The sequence below is a fragment of the Eptesicus fuscus genome, chromosome 7 (assembly GCF_027574615.1).
Source record: "Eptesicus fuscus isolate TK198812 chromosome 7, DD_ASM_mEF_20220401, whole genome shotgun sequence".
NCBI classification, from domain to species: domain Eukaryota; kingdom Metazoa; phylum Chordata; class Mammalia; order Chiroptera; family Vespertilionidae; genus Eptesicus; species Eptesicus fuscus.
The window spans coordinates 8,267,150-8,294,985 of record NC_072479.1 but is presented as its reverse complement, the minus strand read 5'-3'; the positions used below and the strand labels follow the sequence as shown (position 1 = coordinate 8,294,985).

At 46.7% G+C, this 27,836-nt stretch overlaps 1 protein-coding gene across 1 annotated transcript in view; it reads left to right on the top strand.

The window, feature by feature from the left end:
• The first annotated feature begins 2,249 nt into the window (after positions 1–2,249).
• Positions 2,250–27,836, top strand: part of ALOX5AP (arachidonate 5-lipoxygenase activating protein) — a 35,563-nt gene continuing 9,976 nt past the window's right edge. Inside the window, exons 1-4 of the mRNA XM_008159459.3 lie at positions 2,250–2,414; positions 11,565–11,664; positions 19,564–19,634; positions 25,741–25,822. Of these exons, the coding sequence (XP_008157681.1) occupies positions 2,345–2,414; positions 11,565–11,664; positions 19,564–19,634; positions 25,741–25,822 (323 nt within the window). The 5' untranslated portion in view covers positions 2,250–2,344. The remainder of the gene's footprint in view (positions 2,415–11,564; positions 11,665–19,563; positions 19,635–25,740; positions 25,823–27,836) is intronic.

Here is a 27,836-nt window from a genome sequence, read left to right as displayed (position 1 = left end):
CCGCCAGGTGCTTACACCTGCTGCTGGCGCCAGCCCTGCTCGCACCCACAGCTGGTGCTGGAGCCACCGCTCGCACCTGCTACTGGTGCCTGGTGCGGGTCCCAATTGCCCCTGAGGGCTTCTCCATCTACCCCTGCTCCTGTGGGGCGATCAGGGCAGCAGCTGCCTCTTGTACCTGCTGCTGGCGCCAGCCCCAGTCACTCTGTGCCATCAGCAGATGCAAAGCAAGGCCAGAGCAATCAGCACGTGGGAGTGGTGGTGGCAGGAGCAGGGTTGCCAGCAGACAGGGGACTGGGAGCCGCTTGGGGAGGGGCCGGATGGGGGCACAGAGGATGGGCTGAGACCTGCTCCTGTGCCAACTGTAGCCTCATGGCCCACAGTTCCTTTCAAGGTGCACGAATTCGTGCATAGGCCCCTAGGGGGATTATAAGTAGTGTACGGTCATAGCATGATAGAGGATGTACCCAATACTCTTCCCCAACCCCCCAATATCTCTTTAGGGAATAATCTCCCTCAACCATATGTCAACTATGGAAACTACCAGGTTCTTTCATTTTCTTTCCATCTGGTTGTCCTAGGAATGGTTATCTAACTACCAGAGCCAATGAGATGGTCCTAAAAATTAGACGAGTGAAGTCAGTCCTTTATAGGTGGCAGAAGTTATAAGATGTAAAACTCTAGAGTTAGAGGTGGACATATTTTCTACTGTGTGGAGAAAACTGGTCTGTAGAGAGAAAAAGGCTGACAAGCTAAAGAAAGTTGAGAGAGACTGAGAGAGAGCACCTCATGAGAGAGAAAGAATTCCTTGGCTCCAAGGCCCAATCACATCTGGACTCTTTTCAACTTTTGGTTATTCAGGTCCTTGGGTTCTTTGAGCCAATAAATATACTTTCCTGACAAAATTAGTTTAAGCTACAATTCTATTATTTGCAATCAGAGCAATTTTAAGGGGACTGGTCTTCACTTTGAATGCATTGGCACTGAATTATGATGACTGTTTGCAGACTAACACTTCGTGAGGGTCAAACTCCTTGTCTACTGGGACCTAAGTGTCCCTGAGACTTACCAAACTTACATACAAATGAGAAGTTAAGAACACAAAAATCTTTCTAGTGCTGCGGCACTCAGAGGGTGCTCAAGTTATGACCAGCCTGGACTGCCCTTGCAGCCGGCCTCTGTGCACCTCGTACTCTCAGGCTGAGCTGGCCTCTGCTGCTGTTCAGAGAGGGGTGTGTGACTATCTCCCCATGCTGGCCTCTTCCACATCAAGAGGCAGATCCCTGCTGCCACCAAATATATTGGCCAACATTCTCTTTCCAAGGGAGGTTTTGCTAAAAGATCCTCTTAATCACTGCTAAAGAGTTGAGTCTGGGATGAAGGTTGCAGGAATCTTACATTTTCTCTTACAACTTCCAAGGGGTTGCCATTTACCAGGGAAAGCTATCCTGTAAACTGCCAGGCGACCACCTGCCCCACCCAGCAGGTCTACGCTCACACCTTCTCTGTATGCTTGTCATTATGTTGAGAAGACTCCAGGGAAGGTGTCTCCACAATTACCTCATGGGAGCCAGTTGCGGTGTTTAATAACACTTCCTGTTTGGAATTTTTCCTTAGGGGTCATTAGCAACCCTATTTCTGCTCTTTGTCTCAATTCTTTGGTTGAGTTTTAATTCTCTTGTTGCTTTCAGATGCCCCTCTTCCTCCTCATCCATCCATCCATCCATCCATCCATCCATCCATCCATCCATCCATCCATTTATCCAGGCCTTATTACCTGACTGCCACTGTGGACCCTGCCATGTGTTAAGTATTCCTCCTCCCACCCCCTAGGAATTCAAGAAAAGAAAGGCAGTACTCAGGACAGAGATCATTTTGGTGCTTTGTAAATAAAAAAATTTTTTTTCTTCTTCTTTTTTTTCCTTCCTGATCCTTTCCCTAGCCCTGCTTCTCCTGGCAGTCACACTAAGCCAGGGCACTTTGGTGGCTGGGAAGAAAAAGAAGGAGAAGAAGGAGGAGGAGGAGGAGGAGGAGAAGAAGAAGAAGAAGAAGAAGAAGAAGAAGAAGAAGAAGAAGAAGAAGAAGGAGCAGGAGGAGGAGGAGGAGGAGGAGGAGGAGGAGGAGGAGGAGGAGGAGGAGGAGAAATGGAAGAAGAAGAAAAGGAAGGAGAAAGAGGAGGTGGAGGAGGAGGAGGAGGAGGGGAAGGAGAAAGCAGCACTGTGTATTGTGCTGGGACGTTCAGAAATTCTAATGATGAAAGACAGAATGCAAGCTCTCACTTCCCCTTTCTGCACAGTGCAGACGTAGGTGGCACAGAGCAGTCCTCGCTGGTGAGCTTGAAGCAAACATGGACCAAGAAACCCTGGGCAATATTGTCCTGTTGGTCATTGTCACCCTCATTAGCGTGGTCCAGAACGGTAAGAGAAGCCTCTTACTTGGGCGGGAAAACAAGGGGAAATTTTGTTAGTTGTATGAAAGTCAGGCTTACACAATACTCTAAGTTCTCTCTCTGTACTTTTGTTTTATCTATATTTGTTTCTTTTTATTTGAATGTATAGAGGTGTGTGTGTTTCCGTATAGATTGGGTGTTTTGCTTATCCTGTTCTTTCTTTCACTTTAGTAGTGATAACTAACCAGGCTTGCAGCGCCAGGGCAACCATCTGGAGGCTTTTCAAAGACCCTCACTGAAGGGCCTGCAATCAGCATTGTAACTATTATTAGTTAGTGGGGCCAGAGAGGAGGACAAGAAGCCTAGAAAGGGAAGATGAGACATATATTCACTCAGACACTGGGCTTTATTCTGTGTAGCTGGGCTGACTTCAGTGCATCTGAGGTTACTGTCAAGTGTAGGCTAAAAAAAAAAAAAAAGTGAATTTTGGGGTTTGTGAAAGGGAAATCACCTTATCATTGTTTTTTCTTTTGAAGAAACATATCTTTTGTAATACTTTTCCATCTCTAGCGATGTATATTTTTTGAAGCATTTCCCGTATGCATTATATACTTATATAAAGAGAGAGAGGGGGGAACATTTTGTTTGTTTGTTTGTTTGGGGCTGTGCATCCATTAACCTTGCTAACAGTTTTAAAAAGCCAAACAGGATACCCAGACCCGACAAAGGTAGGACTATGTAGGACTCTCTCCTTAAGGTTCTGAGTTAGGACTGCATCAGATTATTTTTATAAGTATCTCCGGTGGCTTTGCATTTTGCAATTTAGTAAGATAGAGAAAAAGGAGAGTACTTACTAAGGACAGCTCTATAACTTAATGGTAATGAATGTTCACACACCACCACACTTTGGAAATTTGAATATTTCATCAATTTCAGATATTCTGATATTTTTTTTCCAATTTGAATGTGGACAGAGACTGGTGATTTAACCTTCTGAGCACAGAGCAAGGCTCAGAGGCACACTCTGAGAAGATTTCCTGTATGGGACAGCACTTTGCAGCTTTCTTTCTTTTTAAAATTTATTTTATTTTTTAATTTCTTTATTGATTAAGGTATTACATATGTGTCCTCATCCCCCCCATTAGCCTCCCCAATCCCTCTCACTCATGCCCTCACCCCCCTGTTGTCTGTGTCCATTGGTTAGGCCTATATGCATGCATACAAGTCCTTTGGTTGATCTCTCCCCCTTACCCCCACCCTCCCCTACCTTCCCTCTGAGGTTTGATGTCTGATCAATGTTTCTCTGTCTCTGGATCTGTTTTTGTTTATCAGTTTGTGTTGTTCATTATATTCCATAAATGGGTGAGATCATGTGATATTTATCTTTCTCTGACTGGCTTATTTCACTTAGCATAATGCTTTCTGACCCAAATGTTTTCATACAAAATCACACACAGTAGAGTTGCAACTCGAGAGGGAACAACCGGACTGTTTTGGCTGCCATTTCCTCAAGTCACCGCTGTTTCATGGGGGCACCATTTTGTCAATGAGCTCCCTCAGTTTGTCAATGGGCAAAGGGTTCATTCATCCCTGTGCACCCCACAGGGACCCTGCTCTGTGCCAGACAGTGTTCTGTTTCCCTGAGCAGACAGCTCTAGTTCCTGCCCCCAGGGAGGGAAAGAGCAGTGGGAGCAGATGAGGTCAGCAGGAAGCTGCAACGACCTCTCTGGGAGGCAGCAGTGTGGGTGGTAGGCAGACAGTGGTGGTTCAGCTCTGTGCAGGATCTTCCCCCCAGCCCTTCCCCATGGAACCATCAATGCAGCTGAGCAGTGTCCTGGCCAGGGATCTTCTCACTGCCTGCAAAGAGGACTGAGCTTAGCCCAGAGGTTGGTTGGCCTTCACTCTGAGCTGCTCCCTCTCAGTTCAGACCTGGTGAGACAGGCAGTTGAGGGAGTTTTTGCAGTGTCTCCTGTTGTAAGAACAGTCTCTTCATCTCTCCTAAGGAAGATGCACCAGGCCTTGGCCCTGGGCTGTCGAGTGGGTGCTGGGCTTCTCTATAATGGCATAGTGCACCCTGAGCAGAGATGGTGAGATTTTAATTATTTTTGGTAGATGAGATTAAGAAGTTCTTTGGTACAAAGAGGGAGGAGGGATTATAGATGGTCTAATGTCTAAGTCTTAACCACAATCTCCAGGCCATTTAAGCTAGATAAAGATAGAACACTGTGGTGTCACAGAGTTCCACCAACTGATGAGAGGGATGGAGGCTTCCTGGAGGGGGAGATACAAATATGGACAAGCACAGAGCTACTGTTTTGGGATGGAGACTTTTGTGCTGGGCAGACCCCACATGGCCCCCCACCTCAGTCTCTGTCCCTCCCCTGTTCCCCTGTGATATTCAGCAACTTGGGAGCAGAGTGACCTTGTACAGTGCTGCCCTACCTAGTGTTTAGGGAAAGGACAAACTAAAGCCACAGAAAGAGCCCTTGTCACCACTTGGGTGGCTCAGGACAAGCGTGCACCCTTGTGAGGCACAGGCATGAGGCTGTTTTGTTTGTAACTGTTAAACATGCCATGTAGGAGAACAAGAATAATTCCAGTGACTTGGGAGACAGCATCTCTGCTTGTTTTCTCTGTGAGTTTCTAGGCAAACACAAAAGTCCAAATGTATGTCCCAGAGCCTCTCTTTGCAATTCTAATCAACCTCCATGTAGCAGCCATAGATCTACCTTACAGGATTTGGAAAATATGCAAAAACTGTGCTTCCCCCCTTGTCCACAAAACATTATTCCAAACCCTTCCTGTTTGTTTTAAGAAATATTTACATGTTGTGGTGAGGCACTGCACACGTTGTCTTTGTCCCAAGACAAGTCCCTGTTTGTCTATGCTGGTTTGTGGGGCTCTGTGCCTTGCTGTTCAGTGTGAGCTCATATTCTGGAGAGACCAGGGTGCGGCCACTTGGTGGAACTTCCTCCTCTGCCTCTCAAACGTCCTTTAGTCATCAAGATCTTTGAACATGTGGCCCTCTTCCAGCTTGATCCAGCAGAACACAGATATGGACATGCAGAACAAGTCTGAAATATATCATTGTAAGAAAGCGAGGCCAGAATTACCAGTGCCTACTTTTCTAGGGAGGATAGAGAGAGGCATTTCCTAAGAAAAGCATCCAATGAACCTTCAATTTCTCCTGCCCAAGTGCCAGCAGCTTTAACATGGAGCAAAGGTGGGTCACAGATTTGGAGGAGAGGGTGAGCCTAACTGGTGACAGCAGGGAAGAGATTTTCTCCAGCAGGAGAGCTGTTCCCTCAGTCCTGCTGGTGGTAGGGAAGGTGGTAGGAGTTAACATCATTCTCTCTCCTCTAAGAGTGACAACCTCCTCATCAAGTCTCTTCTTACTTTGAAGCCAAGAAGGGTCATAAGGGTTTGTGAGAATTGTGATGGGAGGGAAATAGAGCTGGTAGGAACTACCTATCTTTTGATGCCTTTCCTGCTACTCCCACCCAAATGCACACACTCACATAGTGAGTCTCATGAGCCTCCATATCAGAAGACCTCACAACTCAACCTGGGCTCTAGCAACAGGATTAGGGACTCAGAAAGTTCCCCAGTACAGAAATCTTCTTCACACATCCTCAACAGCTCCTCCTGGGATACTGCTGTAGTGGAGAGTTTCCATCCACTGAGCGTGCCCTGCCCATTATCAGGTGTAGTGAGATTTTGCTCTGTGTCAAACACAGTCCTTTGTGCTGGTTATTATATTATCTCATTTAATCCTTGCATCCTATGAAATATATACTATTAGTATTCCTATTTTACAAATAAGCAAAGTGGGGCTTAGAGAGTGTAGACCATTGGTTGGAGGTTCTAGAGTCAGTAGCGGTGAAGCTGGGATTCAAACTTCCTTCAGAGTGTAGACACTTACACCATGTATATTGCCTCAATTCATTTATTCAAGAAATCACTACCCAGGATTTCTAATTTTTTTATTTATTGATTGATTTGAGAGAGAGAGAGGAAGGGAGGGAGGGAGAAAGAGAGAGAAAGAGAGAGAAAGAGAGAGAGAGAGAGAGATTTGTTGTTTCACTTATTTATGCATTCATTGGTTGATTCTTGTTTGTGCCCTGACTGGGGATTGAACCTGCAGCCTCGGAATATTGGGCCAATTGAGCTACCCAGCCAGGGCAGGAAGTTCTTTCTGATATTGAGGTGAAATCTGCCCTACAACTTCTATCCATCAGCCTGTTTCTGTCCTCCGAAAAAACTTAAAATTATGCCTTCTGCTTCTGTGTTTACAAAATCAGCTGTAACAATCTTTCTTCAACAAATCATTTCTCATAGGTCTTTGTTTCTAAAGTCCCTTGTCATTGTTCAATCTTTCTACCTTGCCATGTTTTTTTTCTAAAATGCAGATAGTTCCCTGGGTCTGGGAGAGGCCAAGCGTCCCTGGGTCCGGGCGAGACCATGTGTCCCTGGATCCGGGTGAGGCCTCGTGCACCTAGGCCCGGGTGAGCCCAAGTGGCCCTGGGTCTGGGAGAGGCCAAGCGTCCCTGGGTCCGGGCGAGACCATGTGTCCCTGGATCCGGGTGAGGCCTCGTGCACCTAGGCCCGGGTGAGCCCAAGTGGCCCTGGGTCTGGGAGAGGCCAAGCATCCCTGGGTCCGGGCGAGACCATGTGTCCCTGGATCCGGGTGAGGCCTCGTGCACCTAGGCCCGGGTGAGGCCACATGCCCCTGGGTCTGGGAGAGGCCAAGCGTCCCTGGGTCCGGGCGAGACCATGTGTCCCTGGATCCGGGTGAGGCCTCGTGCACCTAGGCCCGGGTGAGCCCAAGTGGCCCTGGGTCTGGGAGAGGCCAAGCGTCCCTGGGTCCGGGCGAGACCATGTGTCCCTGGATCCGGGTGAGGCCTCGTGCACCTAGGCCCGGGTGAGCCCAAGTGGCCCTGGGTCGGGGAGAGGCCAAGCGTCCCTGGGTCCGGGTGAGACCATGTGTCCCTGGATCCGGGTGAGGCCTCGTGCACCTAGGCCCGGGTGAGCCCAAGTGGCCCTGGGTCTGGGAGAGGCCAAGCGTCCCTGGGTCCGGGTGAGACCATGTGTCCCTGGATCCGGGTGAGGCCTCGTGCACCTAGGCCCGGGTGAGCCCAAGTGGCCCTGGGTCTGGGAGAGGCCAAGCGTCCCTGGGTCCGGGTGAGACCATGTGTCCCTGGATCCGGGTGAGGCCTCGTGCACCTAGGCCCGGATGAGCCCAAGTGGCCCTGGGTCTGGGAGAGGCCAAGCGTCCCTGGGTCCGGGTGAGACCATGTGTCCCTGGATCCGGGTGAGGCCTCGTGCACCTAGGCCCGGGTGAGCCCAAGTGGCCCTGGGTCTGGGAGAGGCCAAGCGTTCCTGGGTCCGGGTGAGACCATGTGTCCCTGGATCCGGGTGAGGCCTCGTGCACCTAGGCCCGGGTGAGCCCAAGTGGCCCTGGGTCTGGGAGAGGCCAAGCGTTCCTGGGTCCGGGTGAGACCATGTGTCCTAGGATCCGGGTGAGGCCTCATGCACCTAGGCCCGGGTGAGCCCAAGTGGCCCTGGGTCTGGGAGAGGCCAAGCGTCCCTGGGTCCGGGTGAGACCATGCGTCCCTGGATCCGGATGAGGCCTCGTGCACCTAGGCCCGGGTGAGCCCAAGTGGCCCTGGGTCTGGGAGTGGCCAAACGTTCCTGGGTCTGGGTGAGACCATGTGTCCCTGGATCCAGGTGAGGCCTTGTGCAACTAAGCCCGGGTGAGGCCACGTGCCCCTGGGTCTGGGAGAGGCCAAGCGTCCCTGGGTACGGGTGAAGCCAGATCCTGGGTCCGGGTGAGGCCGTGCGCCCCTGGATCCATCCGGGTGAGGCTGGGTCCCAGGCCCGGGTGAGACCATGCGCCCCTTGGGTATGGGTGAGGCCACGTGCCCCTTAGTCCAGGTGACGCCGTGCCCCTGGGCTCGGCCGAGACCAAACCAGAGGGAGTCGGACCTCCATTACCACCATTTGTCCACCATCCAGAGCTGAGGGGTCAGTGCTGACATGTACACATAAGGAACTACTGGACATTGAAATTGGGTCTCAAAAGAACTGTTGGTCCAGGGGGAAGCTCGCTACAGATTGATTCATTTGCCTGTCAGCATAAATATTATTGCTCGTCTCACATTCAGTTCTTATTAGTATATATCTAGTGACATTTGATCTCATTCATCTAGAGGAAATGATGAACAACATAGACTGAGGAACAAGAACAGAACCAGAATCAAGGAGGCATCGATCGGACTATCGGGCCTCAGAGGGAGGATAGGGGAGGGTAGGGGGAGGGTGGGGGGAGGGGGAGAGTTCAACCAAAGGACCTGTATGCATGCATATAAGCCTATCCAACGGTTAAGTTCAACAGGGGATTGGGGCATGCGTGGGGAGAGGGGTGGGATGGGAATGGGGGGATGAGGACAAATATGTGACACCTTAATCAATAAAGAAATTAAAAAAAAAATGCATAGCTATTTAACAAGCTAATAAAAATTATGTTTATTCAAACAATAAAAAAAAAAAAATAAAAAAATAAAATGCAGATAGTTGTCTCCTGTGCAGGCAAACTGTTCCTGAGATCCAGACATCAATTCTATTAAAATAATCAACATATGGAATATTCTTTCAAAGACTTGTATGGCATTGCTGGTTCATAACTTTGCAGTTAACGAAAATCTCACGATTTTTCTTTACGATCTGAAAAAAGTTATTTAACTTTTCTGACACTCAGTTTCCTTATTCATAATTCCCATGTGTGGTGATTGTAGGTATTGCATGAAATAAAATAGGTAAGGCAGCTATCAGTGCCCAGTGTGTGGTTGATTCTCAGGAATGGTTTGCAGCCTTCTCTCTCTGAGTCTCTATCTCTGTTTCTCTCTGGTTTGGCCTGATGTTAGTAGCTGGTCAAGATAAGTGTGTTAATGGTCTTTGTGTGCACAGTTTCTGCAACATAGTTGAGGATAACAAGGGGTTGGGGTTAGAGTGGGCAAAGGTAGCCCAACTCTTTCAAGTCTAGCTTAGAATGAAGGAGAGGTAGATCTACTGGAAGATTGGATTGAGACAGACTTGTTTTTTCTTTTGTTTTAAGAGTAGGAAAGATCTGAATATGTTTCCAGGGTAAAGAGAAGGAGGGGGGAAAAAAGCTTAAAGGTTCAGAAAATAAGCAAAACACCAATGAAACAAAGACCTGGAGAGGTGGCAGGAACAGGGTCAAGGTTACAGGTAGAGGGCAAGCCTTTGGAAACAGGAAGAGGCTTGTTTTCTGAGCAAGGAGAGGAAGAAGGGCAGAGTCAGGGAAGTAGAATCAAGTTGTGATGCTGGTTGCAGAAATAACCTCTGACTTTCTTAATACTGTCCCAGTTTATATGTTCAGAGGCCAGGATGTTACCTTAAGTTCTGGAAAGACAATGATTAGAATATTCTACTGAATTTTGTACTAAGAAGAGACATTCAGAATGGACAGACGTGTGCTTAAACCCTGTGTAGCTGAGGGAATCCATGCAGTGAGCATCTGTGTGACAGTGAGAGGAAAACATATCCTCATAGGCCCAGCTGGATCTGATCTTCAGCTTTACTGAGCCTAGTGTAGTGACTCTGACATCGTTATTTAGCCGCTCTGAGGCATAGTGTCCTTATCTACAAAGTGGGAACAGCACTGGCCCAATAAGGGAACCTATATCCCATGCCTACCAGACTGCCTGCAATATGGTAGATTCCCCTTCATACAAGTCGGCCCTGGAGATGGGCTCAAAATGAGCCTATTCTTGGCGGGGAAGAAATGCACTTTTGCCAAGCAGAAAACCATAAAGGTTTTTATTCAAATATAAGGCATATTTTCCATACCTTTCTGAGATGGATAAGAAGTTGATGAAAGAGAGCCTTGTGGATGGATTCATGACAATCTCACTTTCCACCCTCCTTTTCAATCTTGAAATAGGAGTAAAGGAATAAAATAGGGGGAAGGGAGAAAAAGAGAGACCTTCACTCCCTGCCCCCAACACCCAATGTATAGACAAACCCTCTGGATTCTGTCTCCTCCACAGCATCTCTTACATCCCACAGCCATCACCCTAATTGGCTCCCTCCCATTTTCTCCTCACTCTTCTCCACACTAAAAACAGGGTGGCTTTCTAATTACACCATGGCTCAGCTTACACTCGTCAATAACGCCTCTTTGTTCTCGAGGTGTAAATAAACTCAAATTTATTAACTTGGCTCTCATCAAAGTCTCAGTGACGCTGTTAAATCCAGTGGATACTTGTCAACCATCATCTTCTTCAAGCCTTGGCTTACTGGTTCCTCACTGAGGTTCACTCTGTCCAATCTGTAGGGCTCTTCCAATGGCCCTGTACCATGCTCTGCCTTCTCTTTGTCCATAGCTCCACACACTGTGTAATTGTAATTGATGTATTTTGTTTGCTTGTATGGTCTGTCTCATCTTATTCTATCCTTGCCAGAACATAAGCTCCCTAGGCCAAGACTCTTCGTGTGTTTTGTTCTAGGATGCAAGCTAAGTGTCTGGCTCATGGCAAGTGATAATAGATACATGTCATTGAAAGAATAGTTTACCATCTATCTCTCTGGCCTCATTTATAATTCAACCAGGTTCTACTCCCACTTCCCACTCCTCATCATAAGATAGACATACTGAACCAAGGATAGTTCTTGATTCCAGACCTTTGCATATTCCATTCCACTAAAGTAGAGTGATTTCCCCTGTTGTCACCTGTCCCTCCATCTCCTTAGCTAATTAATACTTGTTCTTTAGACTTTATTCTAGGTGTCACTTCCTCTAGGAATCCTTCTGTGACCTGAACACTGAATTAGGTTGCCTCCTTTGTTCCACTATAGCACTGTGTTCTCACTCAATCTCATCTTAGTACGAATCACTGTAAGCTAATTTCTGCTCTACTTCTTTGTCTATTTCTTTCAACTGTAAGGTCCTTGAAAGGGGGCTATGCCTTGCTCACAATCGCACCACCAAAACCAAGGGGAGAGTAGTTGCTGAATAAATTTTGCTAAATTACATTTGATGGAGGACATTTTGGGCTGTTTGGAAGTCAAGCCAATTTTTTTTTTAACATTTAATATGAGATGGCAGGATCATGACTATGTTGGTTATAACCCAAATGCCAACTTTTTTTCTTGGCAGGATTCTTCGCCCACAAAGTGGAGCACGAAAGCAGGACCCACACTGGGCGGAGCTTCCAGAGGACAGGGACACTTGCCTTTGAGCGAGTCTATACTGCCAAGTGAGTCTAAACCCTGACACTGCTGACTAACAAAGTGGGGGCATGGGCACCGGGGTCTCTCTACTGGAGTGACAACCAACCTCAAGGCCACATGTCCGTGTGGCCCAACCTTCTCAATGCCAGGGAGATAGGGTTCCCAGGGGAAGTAGAACTCCCCCTGGGAGGCTTTGTGAAAACCCCTCACCATCTTAGTAAGTGTATTAAAAGAAAGTAAGTGGGGACCGTGGGGGTGAGGGGTAAGATCTCTACAACTCCTCCTTGTTCCAGAGCTTGGGAGCCAGTCATTTTGTCACATAGTTGACCAATTTCCTGTGTGGTGAGTGCAGAGGTAATACAATGAAAACCAGACACTCCTCACCTTCCGCCTGCAGAAGCAACAGACAGGACCTACTGGCAGCAGCCTGCCACTCATCGACCCTGCAGTCCCTTGGTGGAAATCTGGAGGTGACACAGTACCTTTCATAATGCTGCTCTCCTTGAGCAACCAGAAGAAGAACAGAAAGAATGGGAGGATTATGCAATGGCTTTCCCACTTTTAATTCTTTGCTTTTCAATATAAAGACTGTTTGAAAACACTGGAACAGTCCAGTGAAGGAACTGGTGCTATTTGGGATGCAATGGATTTTATTCAAACCCTCATTTTCCCTCTGTGCAAAATGCATTTGAACAGAGGGTTCAGCCCAGCATTCTGCTGCTCCTCTGTGCCTGTGATTAGAGGCCTGTAGAAAAGGAAGGCCTTGGCTGTGAGCTGGTGAATGACCTTCAGGCTCAGCTTGGAGGCAACTCTGATGTGTCTAGAGATCCTTCCAAGGGAGGAATCATGGCCACCCAAGGAAAGGACTTTTAGATTGGCAAGAACAGCACAAGCAAACACAAAGATGGAGTCATCCTAGAGTCAGAGGCTCTGAGGGAGCAACTTGGGGGAAGGTTCCACACACAGGGCTACTGATGGCTTCTGAGAATTAAAGTGACTTTGAAGGGTCTCAGCTGGGTAAGCCTTCATCATACTCCCTGACACACTTTTGCTTCTGTCCTTTGCCTCACCTAGCTATTTTTACTTTTTAAAAAATTTGACGTAGGAATGGGAAAGATGGAGGGGGAGTCCTCCTCTCCATTGCCACTTTTCATCATCAGTCCCCTTTGCCCCCAAGCTTCTAAATTTCTGCATACATGGTCTGAGCCACTCCTGGGAACAGTTGTAGAGTCATCCCAAGCTGATTTTCTGGCCCCCATTTTGCTCCCTGTTATTCCAGCAGCCTGATCTCAAGGAAATCCTTTGCTGAATTACTTATAGGGAGATTTCTATCTTAACATTTGGGCCTTCACTGTATTAATTCTCAGAATCAATTGAAGAAATGTAAAGATCTGGTGGCTGTAGGCATTTTGGATCCATTTAAAGGAGAGTAGGGAATGCACACAAGGTGCCATCAACCACTTGCAAAGGGAGAGGTGAGAGCTCCCTTCAGGCATAATCTATGTGAAACAGCTGTAACAAAGGTGTCTTTGACCTGGGGTGACATAAAAACCTCTTTGAACACAGAGTCCAAAGTAAACACTAATACTCCTCCACAGGTTTGGAAAGAGAAACTTTTCCCCTCCCATATCACTACTTCCTAATCAGTTATGTTGTGTTCTTAAGTACTCCTCAGCTTGTCTACTTGGAAGAGGTTAGGCATTTTGGCCATGCAACAGAATTCCACTGTCCCTTGGGAGAAATTAGGTTGCCTTTTGCTGGTAATGAAGAAACAACAGAGCAGTTTGGACTGTCTGTCTCTGCCATTCTCCCCAGGAGTGAACTAGCTCTGCTTCTGAGAAGTCACTGTGTTCACACCTTGCCTGTTGCCAGCCTTCAAATTGCGGAAGTGCCATTTGGTAGTGGTCGGAGGGTGGTTGGAGGTTCTGCAATGTTGTGGAATTCCTGACATAAGAAGGAACTAGAAGAGCATGGTGGGCCTTTGGTGCTGCTGGGGCCCTCTGCTCCCAAAACCAGCATCGTTAAATGTCTTCCCCACTTAACCTTTATGGGACTGGGGATAAGGAGGAGAAGAATGAGAGGAGGAGAGAGAGAGCTGTGAGGAAGGGGGGACAGGAAAGAAGAAATCCTGCAAGATAAAGGTTGCCCAGACACTGCTGTGGTTCTGTTACAAAGACACTTCCTCCTTGACCAGCTAACAGCAGGTGTGTGTCTGTGCCTGTGGTGGGTGATAGAAGGTGCTGGGATCAATGCAACAAGGCACAGCCTGTTGGTGAAAGCCACAGCCCCCAAGTCTGCTTGCCTTTGAAAGCTACAGAACGGGGTGATGTGTTAGTCCAGTAGAAAGCAAACCCCAGCCACATCTTTTCCAGGGGCCTCCAAAAGTAGCAAAGAAGGGTGCAAAGTGAGTCCTGAGGGTGCAAGAAAAGAAAATGTCATTAACCTCGCTGTATGAAAAAATAAAAACTTAAGATTTACTCATTTTTATTTTTTTAAATTTTTTTATTTATTACTCTTATTTTTTAATTTTTTTTCATTGATTTTTAGAGAGAGTGGAAGAGAGAGGGAAAGACAGAGAGAAATATCTATGTGTTGCCTCCTGCACACACCCTGGTCCTGGGAGGAGCCTGAAACGGAGGTATGTGCCCTTGACTGGAATAGAACCTGTGACCCTGCTGTCTGCAGGCCAATGCTCTATCCACTGAGCCAAACAGGCTAGGGCTATATTTACTCATTTTTAATATATAAATGGAGAGTAGTATCCTAATATATAAAAAGCCAGGGGCCATCACGACTGAAACACCAGATGGATGACTGAACAGAAGGCTGCGTGGGGTGACAAGGCCAGCAGGGGGGTTAGTGAGGGACGATCAAACAACTGAACAGCAGGCTGTGTGGGGCAACCAGGCTGGCAGGGTGGGGAAGTTAGGGGCGACCAGGCCAGCAGGGGGGGTAGTTGGGCGTGACCAGGCCGGCAGGGTGGGCAGATGGGAGTGACCAGGCTGGCAGGGGGGGCAGTAAGGGGTGTCCAGGTTGGCAGGGCGGGCAGTTAGGGGCGATCAGGCCAGCAGGCAGAGGTGGTTAGGGGTGAACAGGCTGGCGGGGAGGCAGTTGGGGGCAACCAGGCTGGCAGCGGGGGCAGTAAAGGGCAACCAGGCCAGTGGGGGGGGGGCAGTTAGGGGTGACCAGGCTGGCATGGGGGGCAGTTGGGGGCAACCAGGCCAGCAGGGGGTGCAGTTGGGGGTGACCAGGCCAGCAGGGCAGGCAGTTAGGGGCAATCAGGCTGGCAGGCAGAGGTGGTTAGGGGAGATCAGGCTGGCAGGGGGGGGAAGTTAGGGGTGATTAGGCAGGCAGGCAGGTGATCAATTAGGAGCCAGCAGTCCCGGATTGTGAGAGGGATGTCCTAGGTTGGAGAGAGCGCAGGCTGGGCTGAGGGGACCCCCCCATGCATGAATTTCATGCATCGGGCCTCCAGTGTGTATATAATTATATAAAATATACTTATCAGAGGATTGCATGATAAACACTTTTGGTTGATGAATTGCATGATACTAAATATTTAGAGACTGGTTATGAAGGCAAAAGTAGCAGGAAGGATAAATGGTGCTGGTGATTAAAAAGCCCAATGCATATTTTTCAGTATAAGATATGGCTGTGGACTGATACAGATAGTTCAAGATTGTGGGGCAGTTGCTAAACAGACATCACAGCCAAGTATAGCCCATCAGCTCAGACTTAGCCTCCATTAATGGTCTCCTCAACCCCATCCCCATGAGGGCAGACCTGAGCCAGCATTTGAGAGAAAAGGAATCTTGACCTTGACTCTCTGTTCATGGGTATAAGTCATAGTTCAAAGCCCTATTCATAGCTGATGAGCACAGTTACAGCAGTCAAAGTTTGTTTTTTGGAGAAAAATATCAGTTAATGGACCTAAGACTCTTCCCCACTAGTGCAGGTAAACACAGGTTGCAGAGAGGAGATGTCTAATTTCCTAATTTCATAGTTGACAAGTTCGTGTGCTGTTGACAAGTGTTACAAGAATAAGTTCTGTACAGCAAAACTTTTTGAGAGCCTTCACTGTGCTAAGGGACACTGTGATTTTTGGTTCTCCAAGAAGGGGAGGGGTTTTACAAAATGTGTTTTGGGAAATGCCACCCTCATGTTCCTTCTTCCCTGCACCTCTCAGAATCCACTCTAGACTCCCTTACAATTGTTTGAAGGTGATAGATGTACATTGAGTTTATTAATTAGTACTGATACAACTACTCTTATGTACTTATTTTAAATTAACCAATACTAACTAACAAAACACTGAATGCTTCCATATCTCATTCTGAAAGGTGAAGAAAAGTGAAAGAGAAAGTAACAATGAGTTCTTTTCTCCATCAAAATGTTGGCACAACAAACTGATTGTGTGGCACAGCAAACTGGATGTAGCCCAGTGAGCTGTTGCCAGATCTGCCGAGTAGCTCGTAGTTAGACCTCAGGGCAATGAGAGCAAAAATGGGTTTGTCGGTTTTGTCTTGCAGGAAAAAATGGCTCAAAAGTCTCCACAAAAGATATTTTGGAATGATAAATATTTGTCAGTAGGAAAGATAAATTTAATAAGGGATTCTAAGAAGGAAGACACTGGAGCAAGAATAGCCACTGTTTCTTGAATGCTACTGATGAGCAAGACACTGCTTTATCTCATGCTATTCCCACAACAATCCAGAAAGGGAATTACTGATGTGTCCATTCACCATCAATAGATGAGAAAATTGAGGTTTTGGGAGGCTAGGAGATGCACTCACTTTCACACAGTTGCTAAGTGGCATTCCTACAATGGACCCAGGCTTTGGGACTTTGAAAACCACAAGAATGCCCATGAGGCACTATGTCACTGACCAAAGCTACTTGAATTCATCCCACCAGCAGCCCTCTGTTAAGAAGAGGCATGTGTGTATGGAGCTTCGTTCTGGTGGAGATACGTCAGAGATCCTGGATGGGGAAAAGGTACTTGCTTGGTTAGAGTGAGAGACAGGATTGGGGCATATTCTGAAAATCCATAGGAGGAATCCATTCTCTTACAGCTGAGAGAGTTTCATTTTACTCTGCAGACATTTTATTAGGGACCATGGTGACTTGAGACAATAGGCAAGAATGACTGAATGGCTGATCCAATGTCAAATCACTAGACATTCTGTCTAATGAGCAAATTCTTTGATCAATGCAGAATTTATAGGAATGTTGCATCACCCAGACAAAATCAGTTCTTTAAAATCAATCAACCAACCAATTAACCAACCAAAGCAGAAGCATGAGACTGAGGAGGAAGCAAGGACGATCTTTGGTATTAATAAACTTTAAAACTGTAGGAGCATCAGATATTAGATCCCATCAGATACAAGACCTTATTCAACTAAATAAAAAGGGATGTTCACTCTTATTTCCTTGTACTAGGAAGTGGGTTACATTCTCAGTCATCAGGCTGCAGTTTTGTTCTCTCATAACATATAAGAATAGAGGTCATGTTCATGCATAATTGCTGCAGCTACCATTCTGGGACCTATTTATTAACCACGTACTTCATCCCAGGTGGTATTTGTAAGGGGCTCCTACCCTGTCCACTAGGTAAGTGACAATGAGGTCAGTAGGCTCTGCTCTCTCCTGTATTTATATTCCAGCATAGGACACTCTGGTTTCTTAGCTTTGCATTCATTGCCTCCTCCAGTAAAGGCTGTTTTAATCATCAGAGGGATGGCAAGGCCCCTATGGCTGGGAACACTGCCAGTCTCTCCGGGTTCTCTGAAGGGATCGGCCCTGGGGCTGGTAATTCCAAAGTTCCCTCTGGTCCCCCTGAGGCCCAAGGCCCTATTAGTTTGAACAGGTGTTCATAGGCGATTGAGGAGGAAAATCATGAGAACAGGATCAAGAGGGATCCAGATGAAGTAATCCAAGGAAGGAATTTGGATCAAAGGCCAAATATATTTTGAAAATTGCCTCTTGGCTTTTACCTGCACAGTTTGAATTACATAAGAACAATGGAACGCAAACTTGAACATACATCAGTATCACTTGGAGGTCTTGTTAAAATAAAGACTGCTGGACCAGCCCCAGAGTTTTTGATTCTAGAGGTCTGAAGTGGGCATTAACATCTGCATATCTAATGAGTTCCCCAGGGGATTCTGTTGGTCTAGGACAGTGATGGCGAACCTATGACACGCGTGACAGCACTGACACGCGTAGCCATTTCTGATGACACGCGGCCGCTGAGGTGGCCGCATGCCGAGGATGAAACATTTGCTGCTCCTGAGGATGAAACATTTGCGAAATAATGTTTTTTCCTCAAAGTGACACACTACCAGAGTTATGCTCAGTTTTTTGGCGAAGTTTGACACACCAAGCTCAAAAGGTTGCCCATCACTGGTCTAGGACAACACTTTGAGAACCACCAATTAGACCACTAACTCTTTGAGCTTAAATGGATCTTAGAGTTATTCATTATCAGTCTCTTAGTTTTACAGGCAAGGAGATTAAGTTTAAAGAGATTGCTGTGCCAGTGACCAACAGCTGGTCAATATCAGGTCAGGGACTCAATCCTAGTTCCATGCCCCTCTATCGTGGTGCCCCTCCTCTTCTGTGTTTCCTGGTACTGTTGGGTTATTTTCCTGTGGACATAGGTATCGTCTTTCCTGATGCAGACTGTAAACTCCTCAAGAGGACACTGGTAATTTAATCTCTTATAGTCAAAGAGGTAACAGACCTGGTTTAGAGTCAGACTGACCAGTGTGTGAATCCTGGCTTTGCCACTCCATAACTGGGTGACCCTGGGCAACTTATTCAATTTCTCCCAACCTCTGTTTCTCACCTGAAATGTGAGAGTAGTTGTAGGCAGAATCATGGCCCCTCAAGGATCACCCCAGGCACCAATGAATATGTTATATTACACAGCAAGGGGAAGCCAAGGTGAGTAACCACTTGACTTTAAGATAAAGAGATTGTTCAGGATTATCTGGGTAGGAAGGAGGCAAAAGAGTTGGTGTCAGAGAAATTCAGTGTAACAAAGACTTGATCAGCCATTGCTGACTTTGCTGTTGGAAGGGGCCACCAACAAGGAATACAAGTCATATCTAGAAGCTGAAAAAGGCAAGGAAATGGATCTGCCCTAGATCCTCTGGAAGGAATGCAGACACCTGGATTTTAGCCCAATGAGACCCATTTTGGACTTGTGACTTCCAGATAATAGATTTGTCTTGTTTTAAGGCAGTAAGCTTGTGGCTACTTGTTACAGCCATCGAAAATTCACGCAGTCACCATGTGTACTCACAGGTTCGTGGTAAGCTTTAAGGAGACAAAGGTGTAAAACATCAGTATGGTACTTGGGGTAGAGCGAGAGCCCCTCCATGGGAGCAAGGACTGAGCCCTGCACACAGAAATCACACAATCAGCAAGATAACTTTCTGAACATGAGCTTTTCTTAACCTACCCTGGTTTCTTTAATGTGTGATGTTGCCTTTCCTTCCTCAGCCTGGCCTTGGGTCTGAGCTGACTGTGTGTCTGCCATAAAGGTCTTCTTAGCTGGGCTCTTCTCCCAGCCACCCCACCCTAGTGGCCACCACTGCTTTGCTCTCTTGTTGATTTCAGAAGCACTTTGGCAAAGCCAGGTGCAGGAAATATGCCATAGCGAGTCCATCAAGAAACTGAATCTCCAATGGGCTTCACTGAGGAAGAGCGTGAATGGGTTCTGAACACATGTCGCTTTACACCGCTGTCCATTTCTGATGTGGCAGCTGGTGCCAGCCTTCATGTGTAGATGTATGTGGAATTATGAGTGGGGCTTTTGCCCCAGATGTGATGGTGCGTATTAATTTGTGATTTCAGAGAACACTGTGATAACATGTTTTCTGATTTTTCTTCTTTACATTTATTTATTTATTCTACAGCCAAAACTGTGTCGATGCGTACCCCACTTTCCTTGTCGTGCTCTGGAGTGCGGGGCTACTGTGCAGCCAAGGTAACCAGCTTCTCTCTGTGTTCTCTGTCTGAAATGTGCCGGAGGAGGCTCCAGTTCAGGCTCTTTGTTGAAAGGAGTTTGTCTGACCTCCAGCTCTGATCTGTGAAACCCTGGAGAGGTGCGGAAGCCGGGTTTCGCGTGCTCTGTGCCAGTGTATTGGTGGATAATGCATTGCTAATGCTGGCTCCCTGCTGTTGAGAGTGCCTGCACTGACAAGGGTGGTTTAAGGCTAAATGTGACTCAGAATCCGTAAGCAGTGTTAGCTCAGATACAAGGGCATTCTAAATGGAGTGCCAGAGAGATCTATTCTGGGGCTGCTGTCACTTGGCTCTCCTGCTAATAAGCTTCCAGGCTGGCAGTCCTCCCCCGGGCCCTGTCTGCAGAGTCTTGGGATGGATTCCAGGTCTCCAGCCTTTCCCAGTTATCAGGAGCCCACAGCCTTGACTTCAGCAAGTTGACTCCCAGAATGGATTTAAAATTAAATGGAAACCAGAGTAATATTTTTTGGTCCCCTTTGGACACTGGCACTGTGTCGGGGGGAAGGGTGGCATGACTTGGTCAGCCAAGCAGGGGGTATCAGAAGAGGTCACTTGTGTTCTCTGATGAGCTATTTAACCCTCATCACCTCCTACTGCTTCATAAAGCAGGTAGAGTGGATATCATTCCCCCATCATCCTTGAGGACACTTTGGTTCAGAGAGATAAGGTCATTTGCTCAAGATTACTGAGCTGGTGACTAACGAACCACATTGAGAGCCCAGGTTTTTTGGCTATATCCTGGATTTCTCACAAGCAGCCCTTTACTTTATTCATTTATGTAATACACATACATAGAACACCTACTCTGTGACAAGCCCTGTGCTTGGATACACAGTGACTGATAAAAAGAAGAGTGGGAGGTACCATGAAGGAAAAGAATAAGAGCAGTGCTAGAGAAGAGAGGTGAGGGATGGCAGAGAAACCATTTCAGGGACACCTTGTGGCCTTTTTCTGTGCTCCATGAGGCTGTCACTAAGCTCACTATTTATTTTCCACTTTCTATCCTGAGTTAAATAAGAAATCTGTCCAGCAAGACTTGAAAACCAGGTCAAAATATGCTCATAGTAGGAGTTATGATTCCTTTTATGTTTTTGATGATACTTGATGTAGATGAATATAGAGTTGTTCCAGTTAGACAAATACAAAGGGAGTCTACAGGTGTTTCAGAGCCTGGGACTATGCATTCCCTGTCGAACATGTGTTGGCATTGTCAGGGGCCAAAAGTGTCAGTAAACCCTGTTCGATAACAGTTATATCAAAATAGTAGGTGGTAGACTTTCTTAGCTGAAAGGAACCTTGGGGATCATTAGAGCACAAACTTTTTACTTTATAGAAAAGGAGCCCAAGCCCCAAAGGGACAAGTGGCTAGCTCAGACTTGAGAATTGTAGAGCCCAGATTTGCACCCACTGTGCTTCTCTTGCTGTTCTAGGAAGCCCAGGTGCACAGAGGCATACACCATATCCGGCATGAGGGCAACAAGTGTGGCCATTTCCCACCCTGACTCCTATTATAGTTCAATGCAGTTCCTGGTAAAAAAGATGGGCTGGTAAGTTAGCTCAGAGCCATCCTGATGGAACAAACCAGGAAAGACTTTGCCTAGAACAAATTGTGAATTGTGATAATTTTGTGACTTTCAGAGAATAGGATGAACTTCATAAGCAGTTCCTTTTGTGCTTTGGATTCCTTATCTGTCATGTAACAATAGATTTTTGGAGGCAAGGCAGAGTTGTGGGGAGAACATGGGTCTTGGGGACTGACACACTGGGATGATTCCACTGCTGTTGTGACCCCGGGCTGTTACTCAGCTTTCCTAAGCCTCAGTTTCCTCATGTGTAAAACAGGAATGACTGGACTCCCAGGATGATTGTATGAAATAATATGCATTCAGCCCCTGACACAGTGCTTGGCATATCAGATTAAACCATATAAAACTGCAGCTAGTTGACTGTGACTCATGAAAATGGTACTTTCATATAGTTCAGCTTAAAAATAGAAGCCCACTGGGTGAGGCCTCACGCACCTAGGTCCGGGTGAGGCCACGCGCCCCTGGGTCTGGGAGAGGCCAAGCGCCCCCGGGTCCGGGTGAGACCATGTGTCCCTGGATCCAGGTGAGGCCTCGCGCACCTAGGTCCGGGTGAGGCCACGTGCCCCTGGGTCCGGGAGAGGCCATGTGTCCCTGGATCCAGGTGAGACCTCGCTCACCTAGGTCCGGGTGAGGCCACGTGCCCCTGGGTCTGGGAGAGGCCACGCGCCCCCGGGTCCGGGTGAGACCATGTGACCCTGGATCTGGGTGAGGCCTCGCGCACCTAGGCCCGGGTGAGGCCACGTGCCCCTGGGTCTGGGAGAGGCCACGTGCCCCTGGGTCCGGGTGAGGCCATGCGTCCCTGGATCCGGGTGAGGCCACGCGCCCCTGGGTCTGGGAGAGGCCACGCGCCCCTGAACCCGGGTGTGGCTGGGTCCCTGGGCCCGGGTGAGGCCACGCGCCCTTGGGTCCGGGTGAGACCACACGCCACTGGACCCGGATGAGGCTGGGTCCCTGGGCCCGGGTGAGGCCATGTGCCCCTGGGTCCGGGTGAGGCCTTGCGCCCCTGGGTACGGGTGAAGCCGGATCCTGGGTCCGGGTGAGGCCGTGTGCCCCTGGATCCATCCGGGTGAGGCTGGGTCCCGGGCCCGGGTGAGGCCACGCGCCCCTTGGGTCTGGGTGAGGCCACGTGCCCCTTAGTCCGGGTGAAGCCGTGCCCCTGGGTCCGGCCGAGACCAAACCAGAGTGAGTCGGACCTCCGTTACCACCATTTGTCCACCATCCAGAGCTGAGGTGTCAGTGCTGACATGTACACATAAGGAACTGGTGGACATTGAAATTGGGTCTCAAAAGAACTGTTGGTCCAGAAAGAAACTCACTACAGACTGATTCATTTGTCTGTCAACATAACTATTATTGCTCGTCTCACATTCAGTTCTTATAAGTATATATCTAGTGACATATGATCTCGCTCATCTAGGGGAAATGATGAACAACATAGACTGAGGAACAAGAATAGAACCAGAAACAAGGAGGCATCGATCGGACTATCGGGCCTCAGAGGAGGATAGGGGAGGGTGGGGGGAGGGGGAGAGTTCAACCAAAGGACTTGTGTGCATGCATATGAGCCTATCCAATGGTTAAGTTCAACAGGGGGTTGGGACATGCGTGGGGAGGGGGGTGGGATGGGAATGGGGGGATGAGGACAAATATGTGACACCTTAATCAATAAAGAAATTAAAAAAAAAATAGAAGCCCAGTAAATGTTACTATTGATGGTGCTAGTGATGGTAATAATGCTTTGAACTCAGACCTGTTTTCAAATTCCACCTCTCCCTTGGCCAACCTATATGACTTTTATTCATTCAGTTGAAAAATATAGAAAGCCAATATGCGCCAGGCATGAGGCCAGGCACAGAGATGAGGGCTGGTAAAATATGGCTGTCCTCAGGAGTCTTTTGGTCTGGCAGGTGAATCTGGGCAAACTGACTTCCTGGAACCTGAATTTCCTTAAATGTCAAATAGTGACAGCAACGTGCTCCTTACCAGGTGGCTGAGAGGATAGAAGACCTGTATCCAAAGAGCCTTGGCACTACTGGCAAATGAAAAGTGCTCAGTCAGCACATTCATCTGGCATTTGAATAATGCTAGAAGGTTTTCCAAGTGCTTTCATACTTATGCTTCCCTTTATTTGACTCTGAATTATTCCTGATAGGTGGGAAGCTGTAATCGGCCTTTTGTCCAGATGTAGACCAAATTAAGTATTAGCTCCAGCTCATGGCAGTCCTAGTGGGGCTGTGCTTTCTGACTCTGCTCCAAGCTCTGGACTGCAGGATTATTTGGGTTCTGCTTATGGTTGCTCCTCACAGTCTGGAATGCAAATGGAATCTCTTTCTCCAGAGACCTTTTATGAATGGTAGCAATTGGTCAGAGAAGTTTGAGCATTGTGCTGCCTAGAAGCCCAGAGGAGAAGGTTATACTTTTCAGAAAACTAGGCTCAGAGCTGGGCTAGGGGTCTGCCCCTTCCTTCCACAGATACATCTAACACCTGGCTGCTCAAGCCCAAGTTCCCCACATCTGGAAATGGAAAAGATGATACTGGTCATGTGGAAAGGGTTCAAATTAGATGATGGTTATGAAAATACTTTGCAAACAATACCACAATGCCAATATAAAGTTACATCACTATTAATATTTTTAATTTTTAATTACAGTTGACATTCAATATTATATTAGTTTCAGGTGTACAACATAGTGATTAGACATTTATATATTTTACAAAGTGGTCCCTCTGATAAGTCTAGTACCCACTTGGTACCATTCATAGTTACTACAATATTATTAACTACATTCCTTATGCTGTACTTTACATCTCTGTGATTATTTTGTGACTATCAATTTGTACTTCTTAATTCTCCTACCTTCTCTCCCATCTGAGAGCCATTAGTCTGTTCTTTGTGTCTATGAGTCTGTTTCAATTTGGTTTATGCATTAATTTTGTTCTTTAGATTCCACATATAAGTGAATTAATATGGTATTTGTCTTTCTCTGACTGATTTATTTCACTTAGTTTAATACCATCTAGGTTCATCCATGTTGTCACAAATAGTAAGATTTCATTCTTTTTTAGTGGCTGAGTAACATTCCATTGTATATATGCACTACCTCTTTTTTATCCATTCTTCTATTTTTGGACACTTAGGTTGATTCCATATCTTGGCTATTGTAAACAATGCTGCAATGAACATAGGGGTGCATATATCTTTTCAAATTAGTGTTTTGGATTACTTTTGGATATATACCCCAAAGTGGGATTGTTGGGTCCTATGGAAGTTCTATTTTTAGTTTTGTGAGGAGCCTCCATACTTTTTTCCACAGTGGCTACTCCAGGCTGCCTTCCCACCAGCAGTGCATGAGGGTTCCCTTTTCTCCACATCCTCATCAACATATTGCTTGTTGATTTATTAATGGTAGCCATTCTGACAGGTGTGAGGTGCTATCTCATTGTGGTTTTAATTTGCAGTTCTCTGATGATTAGTGATGCTGGGCATCTTTTTATACGTCTACTAGAGGCCCAGTGCACACAATTCATTCATGGGGGGGGATGTATCCCTCAGCCTGGCCTTGCACCCCCTCCAATCTGGGACCCCTCGGGGGCTGTCTGACTGCCAGTTTAAGCCCGATCCCACTTAAACTGGCAGTCGGACATCCCTCTCACAATCTGGGACCGCTGGCTCCTAACCGCTCACCTGCCTGCCTGCCTGATTGCCCCTAACCTTCTTATTTTGTGACTATCAATTTGTACTTCTTAATTCTCCTACCTTCTTCTGCCTGCCAGCCTGATCGCCCCCTAACTGCTCCCCTGCTGGCCTGATTGCCCCTAACTGCCCTTCCCTGCTGGCCTAATCGCCCCCAACTGCCTTCCCCTGCTGGCCTGATCGCCCACAACTGTCCTCCCCTGCCACGACCTGCCTCCTCCGCCAGGCCCCGCCTCCTCTGTGCATGTGGTCATCTTGTGATGGCCATCTTGTGACAGCTATCTTGTGACGGCCATCTTGTGATGATGTTAGGGCGTGATGCGTGAGGGCGTGACGACCACCTAGGCTATTATTAGTATAGATTGGCCACCTGTAACATCACTATTATTAAAATGTTCAGATTTTTTCCAGCCCTAGGCTGTTTGCTGAAGTTTACATCAGCCCAGATTGTCAGAACTTGAGGCCTCTGCTAGATTTTGTGACAGGCAGTAATTGCACAATGATTATTTTTAAAAAATATTTTTATTGATTTCAGAGAGGAAGGGAGAGGGAGAGAGAGATAGAAACATCAATGATGAGAGAGAATCACTGATCGGCTGCCTCCTGCATGCCTCCAACTGGGGATCGAGCCCGCAACCGGGGCTTGTGCCCTGACAAGAAATTGGTCCATGCTCAACCACTGAGCTGTGCCGGCCAGGCCACAATGACTGTATTAAACTGTATTAACGTTGTGTTAACAGCCTGTTTGGCATATGTGAAACTAAGGTGTTTTTCTTTTTCCACTTAGTTCCTGCCGCCTTTGCTGGGCTGATGTACCTGTTCGTGAGGCAAAAGTACTTCGTCGGCTACCTAGGAGAAAGAACTCAGAGGTAGGCGCTGGCAGTGTTTAAGAACCACGGAGCAGTCATGCTTCTTGAGCAGGAAGAGTGGTAATTCACAACCGTATTCTGTGTAGCATTCGAAGGCCTGGGGTACCACTTGAGGCTCTGAAAATACAGCTGGGGGCCTTGAACACTGACCAATTCCTGCCCATGGTGTTGGGTTCACAAAGGGTGCCTTAATGCCATGTGCTGCACATTCCTTGCAACCCCACACCCTCTATTCCCACCCTTCACAGTCTGGGGCTTGAATGACATCCTATGTCTAGTTTTCCCAGCCTCTGGTGAGTGAAACATTTCATTGTTTGCCTAGAGAAATGAGAACTAAAGCTTGCACCATGTGATAAGTTCTTTTGAATAACAGATTTTCCAGAGGCCAACAGAAGGAATGTTGAGAACATAAGGTACAATCAGAGGCAGAGGATGGGGACTGAAAATGGAGTCAATGTTGCATGGCTTACAGATGGTGCCAAATTAGCAATGACACTTCCACTCCACCTGGATTGGGAAATCCGATTCTAGTAAAATAAATGATGGTACTTATAGAAGAAACATCCCAGTGGCAGTACACCTAAGAGAACAGGATTCCTAATGTAGCAGAGGGGCTCTGAGAGCCAGGAATTTGTTCTGGGAGGTTGAGCCCAGGCTTCCCCTTCAGTTTTCTTTCTTGTCTACTTTCACACCCCTCCTGGCCTTTTACAATAGCACACTTCTCTAGTGGCTAATGGGTTCCCCGTTTAGATAGCATCCTTCACAGTGACAAAGGCGCTGACATCCCAGGAGGGCAGCAGGTGAAAGCATTACTTCTGGGGAACTGGGAGCTGCAAAGCTAAGTGACTTGGTAGCTTGGTAGTGAGCAGCCAGAGAATAATGGCTTTTACTTACAATTCTTTCCTGGTGCTCATGTCTCCTTCATTCCTCTCTAGTGGCCTTCCTATTCATCCTCTAAAATCACATTTCCATTATCTCTCTTATTCTTATCAACATTGTCCTGAATAATGTTCTTTATTCTCTTTTACCTGGGAAAACCTTTACTCTGCATTCCCTAGGAGATTACCTGTTGTCAGGAGTTGTGGGGGTGTCTATCAATAAAATAAGAGGGCTTGGCTTCCCATGTGGCCCTGTCTTTCTCCCCTAAGACACAGGCATTTGGCTAGGTCACAATTTTTCTCTTTATCAGTCACCACTTGCCTGAGATCTTAAAGTTGCTTTAATTCTAAGACAATCTGTGGCTCATGACAAAAGTAGTCCATTTACTATAGGCACTTCTTATTTTAAAGATAATCACTACTAGGAAATGGATAGAGGCAGCAAAAATAAACAATAGAATATGGACTTAAAATCTGAAAAGTATTTGATTTCTCCAGACCTCATTGAAATGTAAATGGCTTAACCTCTTCTTTTTAAATCATTTATAAATTTTTTTCAATTACAGTTGACATACATTATTATATTAGTTTCAGGTGTACACCCCAGTGATTAGACATTATATAACTTACTAAGTGATCATCCTGATAAATCTTGCATCATCTGACATCATACATAGTAATTCGATTACTATTGACTATATTCTCATGCTGTACTTTACATCCCCATGATTATTCTATAATTACCAATTTGTATTTTTTAATCCCTTCGCCTTTTTTACTCATCCCCCCAAACCCCCTCCAATCTGGCAACTGTCAAAATGTTCTCTGTGTCTATGAGTCTGGTTCTGCTTATTTTGCTTTTTTAAGATTCAATTGTTGATAAATATATATTTATTACTGTTTTATTGTTCATATTTTTATCTTTTTTTTCTCCTTATTATTAAAGAAGATCCTTTAACATTCATGTAATACTGGTTTGGTGGTGATGAACTCCATTAGCTTTTACTTGTCTGGGAAGCTCTTTAAATGTCTTCTGATTCTAAATGATAGCTTTGCTGGGTAGAATAATCTTGGTTGTAGGTTCTTGCTTTTCATCAATTTGAATATTTCTTGCCAATCCCTTCTGGCCTGAAATG